Here is a 14,236-nt window from a genome sequence, read left to right as displayed (position 1 = left end):
AAGAGACATTATTGCACACTTGGAATAAAGCAAAAAGCATATCATTTTTAGTACAAAAAAACAAGAGTAAATTTCAATTTTATATGTAAATATATATTTAACACTATTGGCCATATGGCCCTCAAGAAACAGTCGAAGTTATATGTACTAAAAAATAATGCCACATATATTACATGTAGTACATATTATCATAATTGATAATTAATCACTTGCAAATTAAACTTCTATTGCAACTACTTTTTTAAGTTCTAAGCATAAGTATTTATTATGCCAAGTTATATTTCAAGTAAACATTCATTATGTGTATATCCTAATAAAGATTCCTATATATATCACAAAACAAATGCGTGTAATTTAACACTTTGAAAGATTCTGGTTTCACAACATTCTGTAGAGGTAAGATGTGCGAGATCCTTAAACCTAGAGCTATTACAGAAATGATTAATACCCCTGTAATACTGCACTATCATAAGACACATTTTGTCTCAAGTCCAATGATCCTTAACTCTATATTGCTTAGACTGACCCTTAAACAGAAAAGGCACATTATACATATTACGGTGAACATGCATAGAATTATTATCCTTTTTAAGTATGTAAAGTAAGAAGTTAATTTTGCAATCTTTTTTTGCAACAAACCAACTGCATTACCTTCAGTAAGACGACTCCAATGTACCACCTTGAAACATTTACAAAGCATAAAAAGTAAATTATTTCAAATATATGGAAACACAAAAAGAAGTAACTGTGTATTTTGAGCACGCTGCTTGATCTATTTATCAGGAAAAATGCAGCAGGCCCTCATTACTATGCATCACAATTTCCTACATGTAAAATCTCAAAATATCTACAGTGAAAATTCTGCAAGACTCTATTTCTTTTAATTTACATGTAGTTACTGGGAAGCGATCAGAGAAAATCAAATTCTATTTCAACATTAATTTTGTTCTATGCTGTATTAATGAAGAAAAACACACACCATGTGAAATTAATGCCTGAAAAAGTACAAGTACAACTTAACAAGATGCATAGATGTCATAAAAGCTTAATCCATTCATTTCTAAAATGATGGATGCAAAAATATTACAGAGCAAAAACATAAACAAAGATGAAATTTCAAAGGAAATATTTCAACACTAAGATTTGCTTTTCAATTTTTTGGTACAATGCTCTGCACGGCTACAGACTTTTAACTTTTCAAGTTTGGCAATAAATATGATTGTTCCAATGTATTTTAAACTTCAGCCTGCTGGCAGCAAGTGATTCTGCCTTTGCAACCAGTGCAGACCAAAATCAGCCTGCACGTCCATTCGCCCTGTTTGCTATTCAGTCAGTAAACACCCCTTTGAATAATAACTGGTAATGTTAAAATTGAACTAGAGCTATCACTAAAGGTGATGAATGTACCCCCCACATGCACTGACACAGTACATTGCAATTTGACGCACACAAGATTGCTTAATTATGTGGACTGTATGTATATAGACTGTATGTATACAGTATAGTAACAAAAAACAAAGTCCCATAACTATGTAGAATATTTATCTAAAAGAATGTAACATGCACCATGCACAACTAGGGTTGGTACTGATCACTTGTGTGAAGTTTCATTAAATTGTGTGCAAGGGTTTGGTAGATTAGGCACGCACAAGACTGCATATGCAGACTGTATGTACATAGTATGTTAACAAGAAACAAAGTCCCATAACTCTGCAATTTTTGCCAATGAAAGAATCTAACATGTCCTGTGCACAACTACTGTTGTTACTGATCACTTGTGTGAAGTTTCATTAAACTGTGTCAAGGAGATGAGGAGAGATGGTGCGCACAAGATTGTGTCTACGTATATAGTATAGTAACAAAAAACAAAGTCCCATAACTATGCAAAAATTTTTTCTAAAAGAACCTAACATGCCCCATGCACAACTACTGTTGGTACTGATCACTTGTGTGAAGTTTCATTAAATTGTGTCAAGGGGATGAGGAGAGATGGTGCGCACAAGATTGTGTCTATGTATATAGTATAGTAACAAAAAACAAAGTCCCATTACTCTGCAAATTTTTTTTCTAAAAGAACCTCACATGCCCCATGCACAACTACTGTTGGTACTGATCACTTGTGTGAAGTTTCATTAAACTGTGTCAAGGGGATGAGGAGAGATGGTGCGCACAAGATTGTGTCTATGTATATAGTATAGTAACAAAAAAAACAAAGTCCCATAACTCTGCAAATTTTTTTTCTAAAAGAACCTAACATGCCCCATGCACAACTACTGTTGGTACTGATCACTTCTGTGAAGTTTCATTAAATTGTGTCAAGGGGATGAGGAGAGATGGTGCGCACAAGATTGTGTCTATGTATATAGTATAGTAACAAAAAACAAAGTCCCATAACTATGCAAATTTTTTTTCTAAAAGAACCTAACTTGCCCCATGCACAACTACTGTTGGTACTGATCACTTGTGTGAAGTTTCATTAAATTCTGTCAAGGGGATAAGGAGAGATGGTGCGCACAAGATTGCGTCTACGGACAGACGGACAGACAGACAGACAGACAACCTGAAACCAGTATACCCCCTCTTACAACTTTGTTGTCAGGGGGTACAATAATGGACAAGTTCATTTTAGAAATTTAGCAGGGTAAAGGTTCAAGAGATAAAAGAACTACCACAACCCCCGACTTGTGTTGGTTTCAATACTTCTAACTTACTACTTATTACTCAAAGTACTATCTGTGTGTACTATTTCCTGCCAAGCTGGAAGACTTGTGTAACATGGAAGTGGACATGTGACTTGATAAATTAGGAATAACAGGAGTACACATGTATACCTCTTGTAAATATAAAATTAAGCCATTCTCAACAAAATAACAAATGAATGGCTAATATCAGTTACGCCTACAACAGTGCATAAATAGAACAAGACACTTAGGCCATAATATATCAACAAACTAAATTTTTTATTTCATTATGGACTTCAAATCTTGACAATCTTTTCATCATTTGCATTTCTTCACAACATTAACGTCAATTTAATCAAGGTTTCAGTACACATCTTTAAGTCCATTTAATCTTTCATCAAGTGTAGTTCAAGCTTTAACATAGCCCATTCAACTGGACATAATTGTTGATATAATATAAAGTTTAAAAGGGGAAAGCATCCAGATTCAAGGTAATGGACCTGTAGTGACAACTGGTGTTTTCTGTTCGAGACCATGTCCTCCATATCGGGGGCTGAGCGCGAAACTATTGTATCTTGTTCTTTATTCATATACAGTTACAATAGTTTCGCGCTCAGCCCACGATATGTGCTTTTGTCATTCTCCGGTTGATATGGAATAGTAACTTTTTTTTCTCTGGCCAAAGGACGCTGAAATAGCATATGATGACACGAAAATGCACAAGAATTGCTTATTGTCCATACTGGTCCATTACCTTAAAATTTGCATTTTTTTTTTTGAAATTAAATGAACTTGTAATTACTTCATGTAGTCAGTTGGTATGTAGAGAAGTCTTAAGCATTAGTCTTGTGTAAAAGAGAAAGAACTTAAATATCTGTTTTACACTATACATTTTAGAATCAACTTAATGTGGTGGAGCCATAATAATGACCAGTAATTTCTGTGCATTAACGTGTTTGCCTTTGCTATTTCGTCATTCTTTCGCCGTTGATGTAGCCCACTAATCAAATGACTTCCCATAAAAACAGAGAGTGAAATCCAACAAGCTGAATAAAGCATATCTTATGTACTTGAACAAAAGTTACTGATTGTCAGTACCTGTACACTACCTTAAATAATACTGACTTACGATTTTTACCGTAAAATCAAGAACATTCCTGAACGGAAAATTTCTTTGGATTTTGTGGTAGAGTCAATCCATAAAATTAAATCCAAAATAACAAGTTATATTCCAATTCATCTACATGTATGTTCAAAGGGTGAAATATGAATGTTAATGTACACTCAAAATAGCTGTTTTTCCCCCCAAAACCACAGAATTTCTCGCTCCACAAAATTTTAAAATATATTTTGCTATCATGTTTTTTAAAAAAAAGTAAATATAATGAAAATAATAACTGAACGGACATACTGAGAAATGAAATGCTGACTGAACATACATTACACATGATTTACAGAACTATATAAATATATGAAATAGATGATGTAAAAAAATATGTATTTTTTTAACAACAAGCACTTTTATAAAGTGGAAAAAATGTACAATGGTAAGAGCACTATGACTTGATAAGTTTTTTCACTATCATATGTAAACTCGTGAAAACTTTTGAATGTGTCTACATTGATGTTTGAACTTAATTTAAACAGAAGGGTGATTGTTTCCAAGTTACAACTATAAAGTTGTTGACAGGTCTCGTTTTCTGTTAACTCCCAACTGAATTTGAACATAACTGTTATCACATGTAAGTCTTAAATTTCATTACAGCACTGGCAATGTGTGCACGTCTAAATTTCCTTTACGGAAACAAAGTTTAACTTATGTCATCTTCTGCATCTGGGTTTGCATTACAACTGAACATAATGACTCAAAATTAAACACAACAGAAAGAGTAATTTTCCTTTTCTGATCTGAATTGTCTGGTTTTAAGCAACTTTTGAACTTACATTAAAATTAACAGGTCATCACTTCACAAAGGACTTGTCTACTTTTTCATAACATTTACACAAGGTTTATTATCTGCATGAATAACTAGCATTAAAACTGTGAAGACTGGTTAAGCCTCGTTTCCGTACTATCTTAACTGTATATAAATATGCTGTTTAACATCTTCGCAATTAAATTATGAAATAACACAAATGTTTTGAACATGCCACACCTTCTACAGCATTTGAACAGAATTTATGTAAGCTGTTTATCATCTATGATACAGAGTTCAAACAATTCCTATATCTCCTCGAACATACAAACACCTTGATTTTTGATACGCAACAATCCTGTTAACTGATTTCAAAGGAAGCCCAACTTGTCAATATTTCCAATGTCCACAATCATCTAACTGGCCTCTACTAGTCTAAAAGCTCTAGCACTGATATATTATACAAATTCATAATTGTTTATTGCCTTAATAGTTTTTCACTGCATTTGTCTACATTGCATAGAAAAGTCACTTTCTCTACAACAGTATCTCGTAAAATCCAGTCCATGTGGCACCATGAAATCTCAAATTCTGTTACTCCGCATTATGTGCCAGAATAAATTCAAACGCTCCTGGCAAGTAAATCTCTCCCAAGTAAGTACTTATTATTCAATGCATCTGACAATATTGGCACTGTTAGATTTCACATAAATTACCAATACTTTACAAATATAAGCAACGCCCAGTATTCACGACACTCAAAAGAACGTCAAGATTTCAAACACACACTGTAAACTGTTATACAGCAGTGTATTGCTAAAAGATAACTTAGAAAATTAACACAATCCTTAATATAGGAGGTAAGTATCCAGATTTTGCTAGTGTCAAAAATCCTGCGTAAAAAATTCAACACCACGCAATAAAATTAACTCGACACTGAACCAACTCAACTCCCTTTCAAGCCAAAGATGATAGCAGCATTGGGCATAACCGTATATCTTCCTTGCCAACATGATGTCTGTCAGATTTTCTCTTCCAAGTTTTGAACAAATCGTACTTCTAACAGCGATTTTACTTGTGTTCATCAAGGAAGATGCAACTGGCACAATTTTAATGACACCTTAATAACACTCTATGAAAATGGTTCTCAATGAAGTGTTGTAAATCCTAATTCCTTTTCATTGTGCTAGCACCAGTCGGCAATATAGTTAAAGTCTTTGAACAAGTCTTGATCTTCCAAATTTAGGCTCCTTCGATCCTTAGCCGGTGTTAACACAGCTTTTTCCTGAGTAAACTCGTCATCAAAATTACTAACATCTTCGGGATGGCGCTGTAACATAACATTAATAAACATCAAAATAGTTACAGTTAATAGTACTGATCAGAACAAGCTCAGAATGGTGCTGTAACCTAACACCAATAAAATTAAAACAGTCTTAACTGTACATAAGGTAAATTGCCACAATTTATATTTAGCTTTTTGTCTTCTAAACACATCTATTTATTTGTTATTTAATAACATTTTCATAATTTATTTGATATGGCAACTATCCACTGAATGGTGGAATGAAGACCAAAGGTGCCTCCTCAGGAAAATATTTCAGGCACAAGCTGGCATCTTGGTAGAACCAGTAACCTTCTGAAGCCAACATGATAGCTTTTTTTCACATGCAAGAATTCTACTCTCCAATTGTGGCTTTTTAATCCATACTAGGGGACAGTGACCTTAAATCCTCCATCTAGACTAAATGCCCAAGGGCAACATGTGGAGCCTGCCAGCTGTCAAAAGGACTGGGAGTTGCACATGAAACTCTGTCTCACTGAGACAAACATTTGTGCCAAATAAAACAATTGTGCCAGGTTATTCTATAATCCCACATTCAATGACGAAGTTATTGTCTGGACAAGGTCAATTATAGCCATATTTGACCTTTAAACTCCAAGTGTGACCTTAACCTTTAAGAAATTGATACGGGTGTTGCGGACGACACGCCGTCTTATGGTGGTGAACAACTGTGCAAAGTTATTTTAAAATCCCACAATCAATGACAATGTTATTGTCCGTACAAGGTTAATCATAGCCATATTTGACTTTGAAACTCAGTGTGACCTTGACCTTTAAGATATTGACACGGGTGTTGCGCGCGACACGCCTTCTCGTGGTGAACAATTGTGCCCAGTTATTTCAAAATCCCACAATCAATGACAAACTTATGGTCTGGACAAAGAAATCTGGATGGACAGACACACCCATGCACATACACCGAACTGCCATTTGGACAACTATGTCTTCGCTCCCTTACAGGCTTGACAAAAACCTCTAGTGAACAGATAAAAAGTGGATACTTACAACAGTTGGAACAAATGGTGGCTTTACTCGTCTCATTAACAACTCATTCCAGTCCAGGTTCTGTAACATAAATATATTAACATTTTGCTTTTCTGGGTTTAATGCAAACATCTTTGAACAGTACAGGTATTTAGGTTAAACACCATGATCAATACTCCATACAAACACAACTTTCTTACTGCAACTACCAATTCTCCGCATAACCAAAAAATTTCAACAACAAAAATTTGATGTCTTATATCATCAAACAAAACATCGCCAAGTTAATAACTTACATTAATGAAGTATAAAAAATATTTCCGGCATTTCTGAGTAGTCTGCTTACATTATGTCTTGTTCAGGATAGGGATTTCATGGTTGGCATGTTCTGTAAGTGGTTTAATCATTTGGTATTTATTGAAACTACATGGATCAACAAATGGATCAAAATGACCTTGCAATATTTTCTCAAGATGGAGCGTTATTATGCATCTGTAATGACAAAGCATCCAGCATGCTCTGTGACTCATATTTCAAACTGCAATAACATACCAACTGATGAAATTCATGCGCCGACGATAACTTATCAATTTGCATTTGTTACAGTCAGCAGTCGTAAGGAATAACCGAACTAAGACCAGTTTAATGTCTAAACTTGATATTCCTAGTCCAGAACATTATTTCAAGTTTCTTAAAAATCTTACCCTGAAGAATGCTTGCTTCTTCACATCTTCAGCATCTCTCTCACTGGATCCCAACCTTCTGTCAGGGTTACGGCGTAATAACTGAAATATTTACTAGATTGTCAATGTTTATTGTTTCACACGTCTTTTAAACCATTTTTTTTAACTGTTTGTCAGCTATGTAATTGGATCAGTAACCTGAATTAGTGTTCCTGAACCTGCTCATATTCATCCTCTGTAAGTACCTTACAACTTCTACACAAATTTGCTCACAGCAAGGAACTCACAATTACGCAACTTTGATCGAAGGTGGTGATCAAACGAAAAAACAAATTGTGGACTGAGTGCGAAACTATTGTAACTGTATATAAATCAAAAACAAGATACAATATTTTTGCGCTCAGACCTCAAAATATGCCTTTGGCCCATATATTAAGACAGGTTTAGTGTTATTTTGTAAGTAAAGCAACACCTGTAAACTTCATGACTATAAAATTTAGTTAAAGACATTGTAAGAAATGTGCGCTTACCCGTCTCATTATAGCTATGGCCTCTGTGGATAGAAATCGTGGATATTTCACCTCCTCATTTACTATACTGTCAAACACCTCCTCCTCATCATCACCAGGGAATGGAGACTGTAATGTGCAAAATATTTCAAAATAAACAAAATCATGTCCATTACTTCTAATTCACCGACACTGACACAAAATCTATGCATCTCTGTAGAAGAGGTACTGATGGGAAGCTTAAATTGTGTGACTTACTAGTATACAGAAGTTGTGTTGCTCTGAAAAGGTTCTGTATCTTATAATACATACATACCAGCTGTTCAAACTCTATATCACAAACTCACTTATCTCAAAATTCTGGCAATCTCGAAGACATTTTCAAGTCCAATGTCGAAAACAGGTGCACAAAATATCATTTTAAGTTGAATTTCAATTACCTCAAAGTAAAATGCTTGATCCCTTGGAATTCGAGGTACAGAGTTTCAACTGTATATGTATCTTCGTACATATCTGATTAATTTACAAATAAACTTGTCTAAAAATACCTGCAGAATTTTGCTTTTAACAGGCGTAAGTACATGTATACAGAAATCATGACTTTGCCAACAAATAACTAAAAATTCATGCTTGATTGGAGAAAATCTTAGGACTATAATAATAATTTTTATTTAAGTCTAACAGAGGTTTACCTCTTGTGAATAACGATAAGCTCTATATAACTAAATCATGCTCACCTAATGCAATGAAGTACAAAATTTCAGTTGCAAGATTTATATAGCTGACAGATTCTTAAGTTAAATATCATTAACAAAATTTCAAACATACCTCTCCAACAAGCATTTCAAATATCAGAACACCAAGACCCCACCAATCCACGGCTCGAGTATAGGATGGTTCAGTTAGAACTTCAGGGGCAAGGAACTCTGGTGTACCACAGAACGTACTTGTACGATCACCGAATCCCATTCCTTCTTTACAAAGGCCGAAGTCAGCAATCTTAAGATAACCTTCCGAATCTAGCAGTAAGTTGTCTAACTTTAAATCTCTGTAAAAAAATATTACTCTTGTATAATATCACACAACATTAAATCTGTTATTATATATGTTATATAAATACATATATAAACCATGCCATTTCTTACAATTTATTCTGCATACTGAAAAAATTATTGTCAATGGTTGTCATTCCACTAAAGTAAAGCCCAACAAACATGTAAACTCCATTCATCTTTAATATCTCCTTGAATTCATGTCCACCTGAAATAGCTGTTTGGACCAAAGCAAGAAATGTCATGCTCACAAAAAAATGTGATTTACAAGTAATAAGCGAATTCCGGAAAGTTTATCCGTTCAAAATGTAACCAATGTGTCATTACACCATAAAAACATCCTCTCAGTACTTGGAATGAATTACAACTTAACCAAACTTTTGACCACTTTAAAAATTTCTTATTTCACAAGTGCGAGATCTCTATGATGTTTAAACTAATTATCCCTGATAAAAGTAAGAGTGTAAAGGCAGAATCAAATGACAGACAGATGGATAGCCATAGGCAAATCTACTGGCACAGTTCCCCCATTTTTAGGGGGAACAATCAAAGTAACATACTTTTCTGCCTACCTTTAAACTGAATGTTCTGAGGTTAACTTTCTTAACCCTTAGCCTGCTAAATTTCTAAAATGGACTGTTCCATCATTCAGTTTGGGCAATACCATTTATTATTCGAAGGGGTGTTCACTGAAAATTTACGAACTGAATAGCGAACAGTGCAGACCATGATCAGACTGCACGGATGTGCAGGCTGATCTTGGTCTACACTGGTCGCAAAGGCAGAATCATCTGCCGCCAGCAGGCTAAGGGTTAAGTATTGCTTACTCTTGTCTTGCATATCCTACATATCTACTTACCTATATACAACATTATGCTCATGTAGATATTGCAACCCAAGTACAACACAGCCTGCATAAAACACGGTACGAGGTTCGGTGAACACGTCATTGTGTATATGCATCATAAGATCACCTCCACATGCATATTCCATCACAAATATTACGTGCTCCTGTAAAAACAGATCACAGACATTCATATACATGTGCACTATAAGTTCAAAATGAACTCTTTCCATCATTCAATCGAGCAGTTTATTTCTTGTCTTAAGGGGGCTGTATCATTGTGTATATGCACCACAAGATCACCTCCACATGCATATTCCATGGGAAATTTTGAATTTTAGTATTTATCGTGAAGTATAAAATAGAATAGCACTGTTAAAGGGCCGACTTGGCTATAAATTAGCTTCCAGAGTCTTGTGGTTTTCCCTGACATTAATGCCCATTTTATCATAATGTTTATCGCATTTCAATGATCAGCCATTACCAGGTACACACTAAGGCAATAATGCTGGACATGGCTGCTCACTGACCATCTGGGTTCCTCTCAGGGAATATGTTCCATAGGCGTAGGAGCAGGGGGGGGGGGGGGGGGCAGCGGGGGCCAGGCCCCCCCAAAGCTAGGAGAGGGGGGGCCAAACTAGTTTGGCCCCCCCAATATTTTGAAAAAGAGATATAACTTGCAGTCTAATATAACATTTACTTAGCATCATATAATTCTTTTCAACCTGATTTTTTGATTTGCATTTGGCCTTCCCTTGTATTCTGACTTGTCTCTTTCCGTAGTGCGAGTACTGAAATCTGTACGCGCCACGCCAAGGATTGTTTGATTACATTTTATAAAAATAATATGTCATTGAGCGCAATCACTACAGTTCCGGCTTGAGCGTCTGCAAAATCTATGTAGGCCTAACCTGTTTACGCATGTAAACGTTATGTATTTTTTTTTTTGTTTTTCATTATCCATTGAAGGGAAGTGATATTTCCACAACTTTATATCACAATTAGACAAATGCAGCGCTAACTGATTGTATGTCCAGGATTTCAACAGAAGAATGTAAAAAATGGCACACTTAATTAGAACAATATATAATATGACTGATTAAGACAGTTTAGTGCCTAGTCATATGTGTATCATCAATTGATAACTTTTTTTCATAATTTACTTGCTTTTATTATGTCATAATGAAATATGAAGAAATAATTAAATAAATTCCAATAATAAACATATGGCAGGCCCTTTCCGATCATGTTAAGCCCTTTTTGCGGAAATGGCCCTTTCCGGTATCTAGTCATAGCGGCTCGCCGTCTATCATTAGAATAACTCAATGATTGCTAAAACATAGAGGCTTGAGGGGGCCTATGGCCCATTTGGCCCCTGTACATAGAGGCTTGAGGGGGCCTATGGCCCATTTGGCCCCCCCCCCCCCCCCCCAAAAAGTTAAACTCACTCCTACGCCCATGTGTTCATGCTCCAGTGTTGAATTGCACTTGTGATACAGAAAAAAATATTCTATCCAATGTCATGTGCAATGATATATAAACCAGTAATTTGATAATTTACAGTTCAATCACTGTGAGTCATTTGTAGTACAATCACTGGGTCTGGGAACTAAAACCCCCATTACTTAGTACTTGAGTTTCTGTTTTTCTGAAATATATCTTTCATCGTTTTCATCATTGGGGTTAGTTTTTTATGAAACACATACTAAGATCTATTGTATTTCAAAGTAATTAAATGTGATATTAGTAATTTCTTTACATAAGTATGAGACAATTATGGATTTACAGTCAACTCGTCACCTAGTCAACTCGTTTCCGAGTCAACTCGTCCCCTATTTGGTCATTTCGTCCCCCTCGGTGATTTCAAATTGGTCATTTCGTCACCCTTTTGAGGTGACACCGTACATTACTATCTATGTACATGACTGAGATGAATGTGATGAAAGTAATTTATTTAAATAAATATAAGACAACTAAGGAGAGTGTTGGTCTACGGATCACGGGGTTGACAGTTCGATCCCCGTGCAGGGTGTATGTTCTCCGTGACGATTTGATAAAGGGCATTGTGTCTGAAACCATTCGTCCTCCACCTCTGATAATTCATGTGGAGATTCGAGAAGTTGGCAGTTACTTGCGGAGAACAGGTTTGTACCAGTACAGAATCCAGGAACACTTGTTAGGTTAACTGCCCGCCGTTACATGATTGAAATACTGTTGAAAAACGGCGTTAGACCCCAAAACAAACAAACAAAAGAGGTAATCCTAAAGCATAAAAAACAACTGTCTTTATTCCAGATTCCCAAATGAGTGTTACATTTTTTTTTTTTGCTGTTTTAAAATAGTTTTGATAAAGTTTATGTACATTTTGGTTACCAAAGGAACAGTTATACTGTTTAACAATTACTGAAATGCTTTATTATGCAATCTATTAATATTATACACAAACATTTTTTTTTTACATAGATTTTGAAATTTGAAAATATTCCCACAAGAGCATTATCCCAAATCCACTGGTTTTGGTGGCATTCCCAAAATGATGAAGAAAAGGCCCGATAGTAATTTATTTGCATAACTGTAAATGTCTGCGCATATATATAAACAGATGGAGAAAGAATAATATACAATAAATTTACATATATGTAACAATAGATGTATTTACAATAAATTACATATCAAATATTCCCGAAGAATGGATTTACTTCATGGAAAGATAATATCAATATACATGTATAATGAATAATAATATACTCTAGAAATATAATAAGCCTAATCAATTTGGGCAAGTGAATGGATAACGACATGGAAACAGTAATAAACCTACACTATTGTAGTTTATTTTGTGTTATAAGTAGTTGCATTACTTCATGTTTTTTTTTAGTGTGACACAAATACCATAACGTCATAATAACGTTAGTGCTGAATAGTTTAATTTGTGTATTTTTATCTTGTTTTTTTTTTTTGTGAATATTTTTTGAGATTCAGAGTTCAACTTTTGTTTTCTCTCAGAGATATTTATACAGCATACATGCTTGGTGTGAAATTTCAACATGTAACAACACACACCTGATTCCAAAAATTGACCAAATTAATTGCTCTCTTGCAATTCATGCTGGGCGTAATGGCCATTAAATTTCCATGTTATAGCTGTAAGCAGATAACTGATAAAAGTTGCCTGGAGAACCAAGTCGGCCCTTTAAGTTTCACACACTGATATGAGAAGGAAAACTTATGTCTGACCGTAACAGTCATCATAAACCGGTAACCTCATCCATATTTACCCTAGTTCAGTTATCAAGGTATTTACATGAATTTGGAAGCAAAAAACAGGTAAACAAGTTATTTTATCAGAGTTTGGAAGCTCGCAAACAAGTTTACAAGGTATGTACCAAAGTTGTGATGCTGAAAACAAATTAACAAGGAATTTCACCTGAGTCTGGAAGCAGGCAAACAAGTTAACGAGGTACGGATGTCGCATGGCATTTATCACTTCAAATATTCTCTTCTCTGACATCAAGCTTTCCACTTCGTCTCGCGCTATAATCTCACCTTTCTTTAATGCTTTTAAGGCAAAATATTCCCCAGTGTTCTTATACTCTGATAATATAACCTGAAATAGAACAGAGCAAAATGGAAAATAAATTCTGCAATAATAATATAAATAATTAATTAGCCTAAATTAGGCTTTCTATTTTTGGTAACTACCTCCTGAGTCTAAGGTTATTAAATACTGTTTTGAGTACCAGTCTCACAACTCCAGCATCTGACTGGTTGTTCAAGAGTACGTTAATTGAAACTGACCAATGGCAAGGCTGCATTTTGGGACTTCTCTCCGAACTTTGACTCAGGATTTCAAACCAGTATTTGCTTCAAAGTGTGGAAACATACAGACAGCAAACACCCATGATTTTTAACCCACCCTGCAACATCCCAGTTTTGGTATAGGTATTTTGTTGTTGTATAATGAGTAGGAGCAACTTTCAACAGTTTTTCAGACACATAATATAAGTCTACATGCCTTATCATGTTCCTGGGTAGTTACTATCTTGTTCTCCACCAGTGAGTGACAACTCTCCCACTTTCGGTAGCGGAAGACTGACACTGGAGGCAATTTTTGTAGAAGGTGTAAACCTGTTTCTACTAAATTAAGGTATTTGTATGTTAACATTGTTATCCTATCTTATGTATTTTTCTAACCAAAACCCAACTTTTTCTACACTCATTT

The 14,236-nt window shown here is 35.0% G+C and overlaps 1 protein-coding gene across 3 annotated transcripts in view; it reads right to left on the bottom strand.

The window, feature by feature from the left end:
- Positions 1-2,280: 2,280 nt before the first annotated feature.
- LOC123556614 (serine/threonine-protein kinase N2-like) overlaps positions 2,281-14,236 on the bottom strand; it is a 47,922-nt gene continuing 35,966 nt past the window's right edge. For all 3 annotated transcript variants that reach the window (XM_053525442.1, XM_045347497.2, XM_045347505.2), the window contains 7 exons: positions 13,442-13,621; positions 10,030-10,181; positions 8,947-9,166; positions 8,140-8,247; positions 7,631-7,711; positions 6,948-7,007; positions 2,281-5,927 (listed from right to left, as the gene is read on the bottom strand). In XM_053525442.1, coding sequence (XP_053381417.1) covers positions 5,784-5,927; positions 6,948-7,007; positions 7,631-7,711; positions 8,140-8,247; positions 8,947-9,166; positions 10,030-10,181; positions 13,442-13,621 — 945 coding nt within the window. In that variant the 3' untranslated portion in view covers positions 2,281-5,783. The remainder of the gene's footprint in view (positions 5,928-6,947; positions 7,008-7,630; positions 7,712-8,139; positions 8,248-8,946; positions 9,167-10,029; positions 10,182-13,441; positions 13,622-14,236) is intronic.

The sequence above is a fragment of the Mercenaria mercenaria genome, chromosome 15, assembly GCF_021730395.1.
Source record: "Mercenaria mercenaria strain notata chromosome 15, MADL_Memer_1, whole genome shotgun sequence".
Lineage (NCBI taxonomy): Eukaryota > Metazoa > Mollusca > Bivalvia > Venerida > Veneridae > Mercenaria > Mercenaria mercenaria.
The sequence above is the reverse complement of the archived record's forward strand: the minus strand, read 5'-3'. Positions and strand labels throughout refer to the sequence as shown.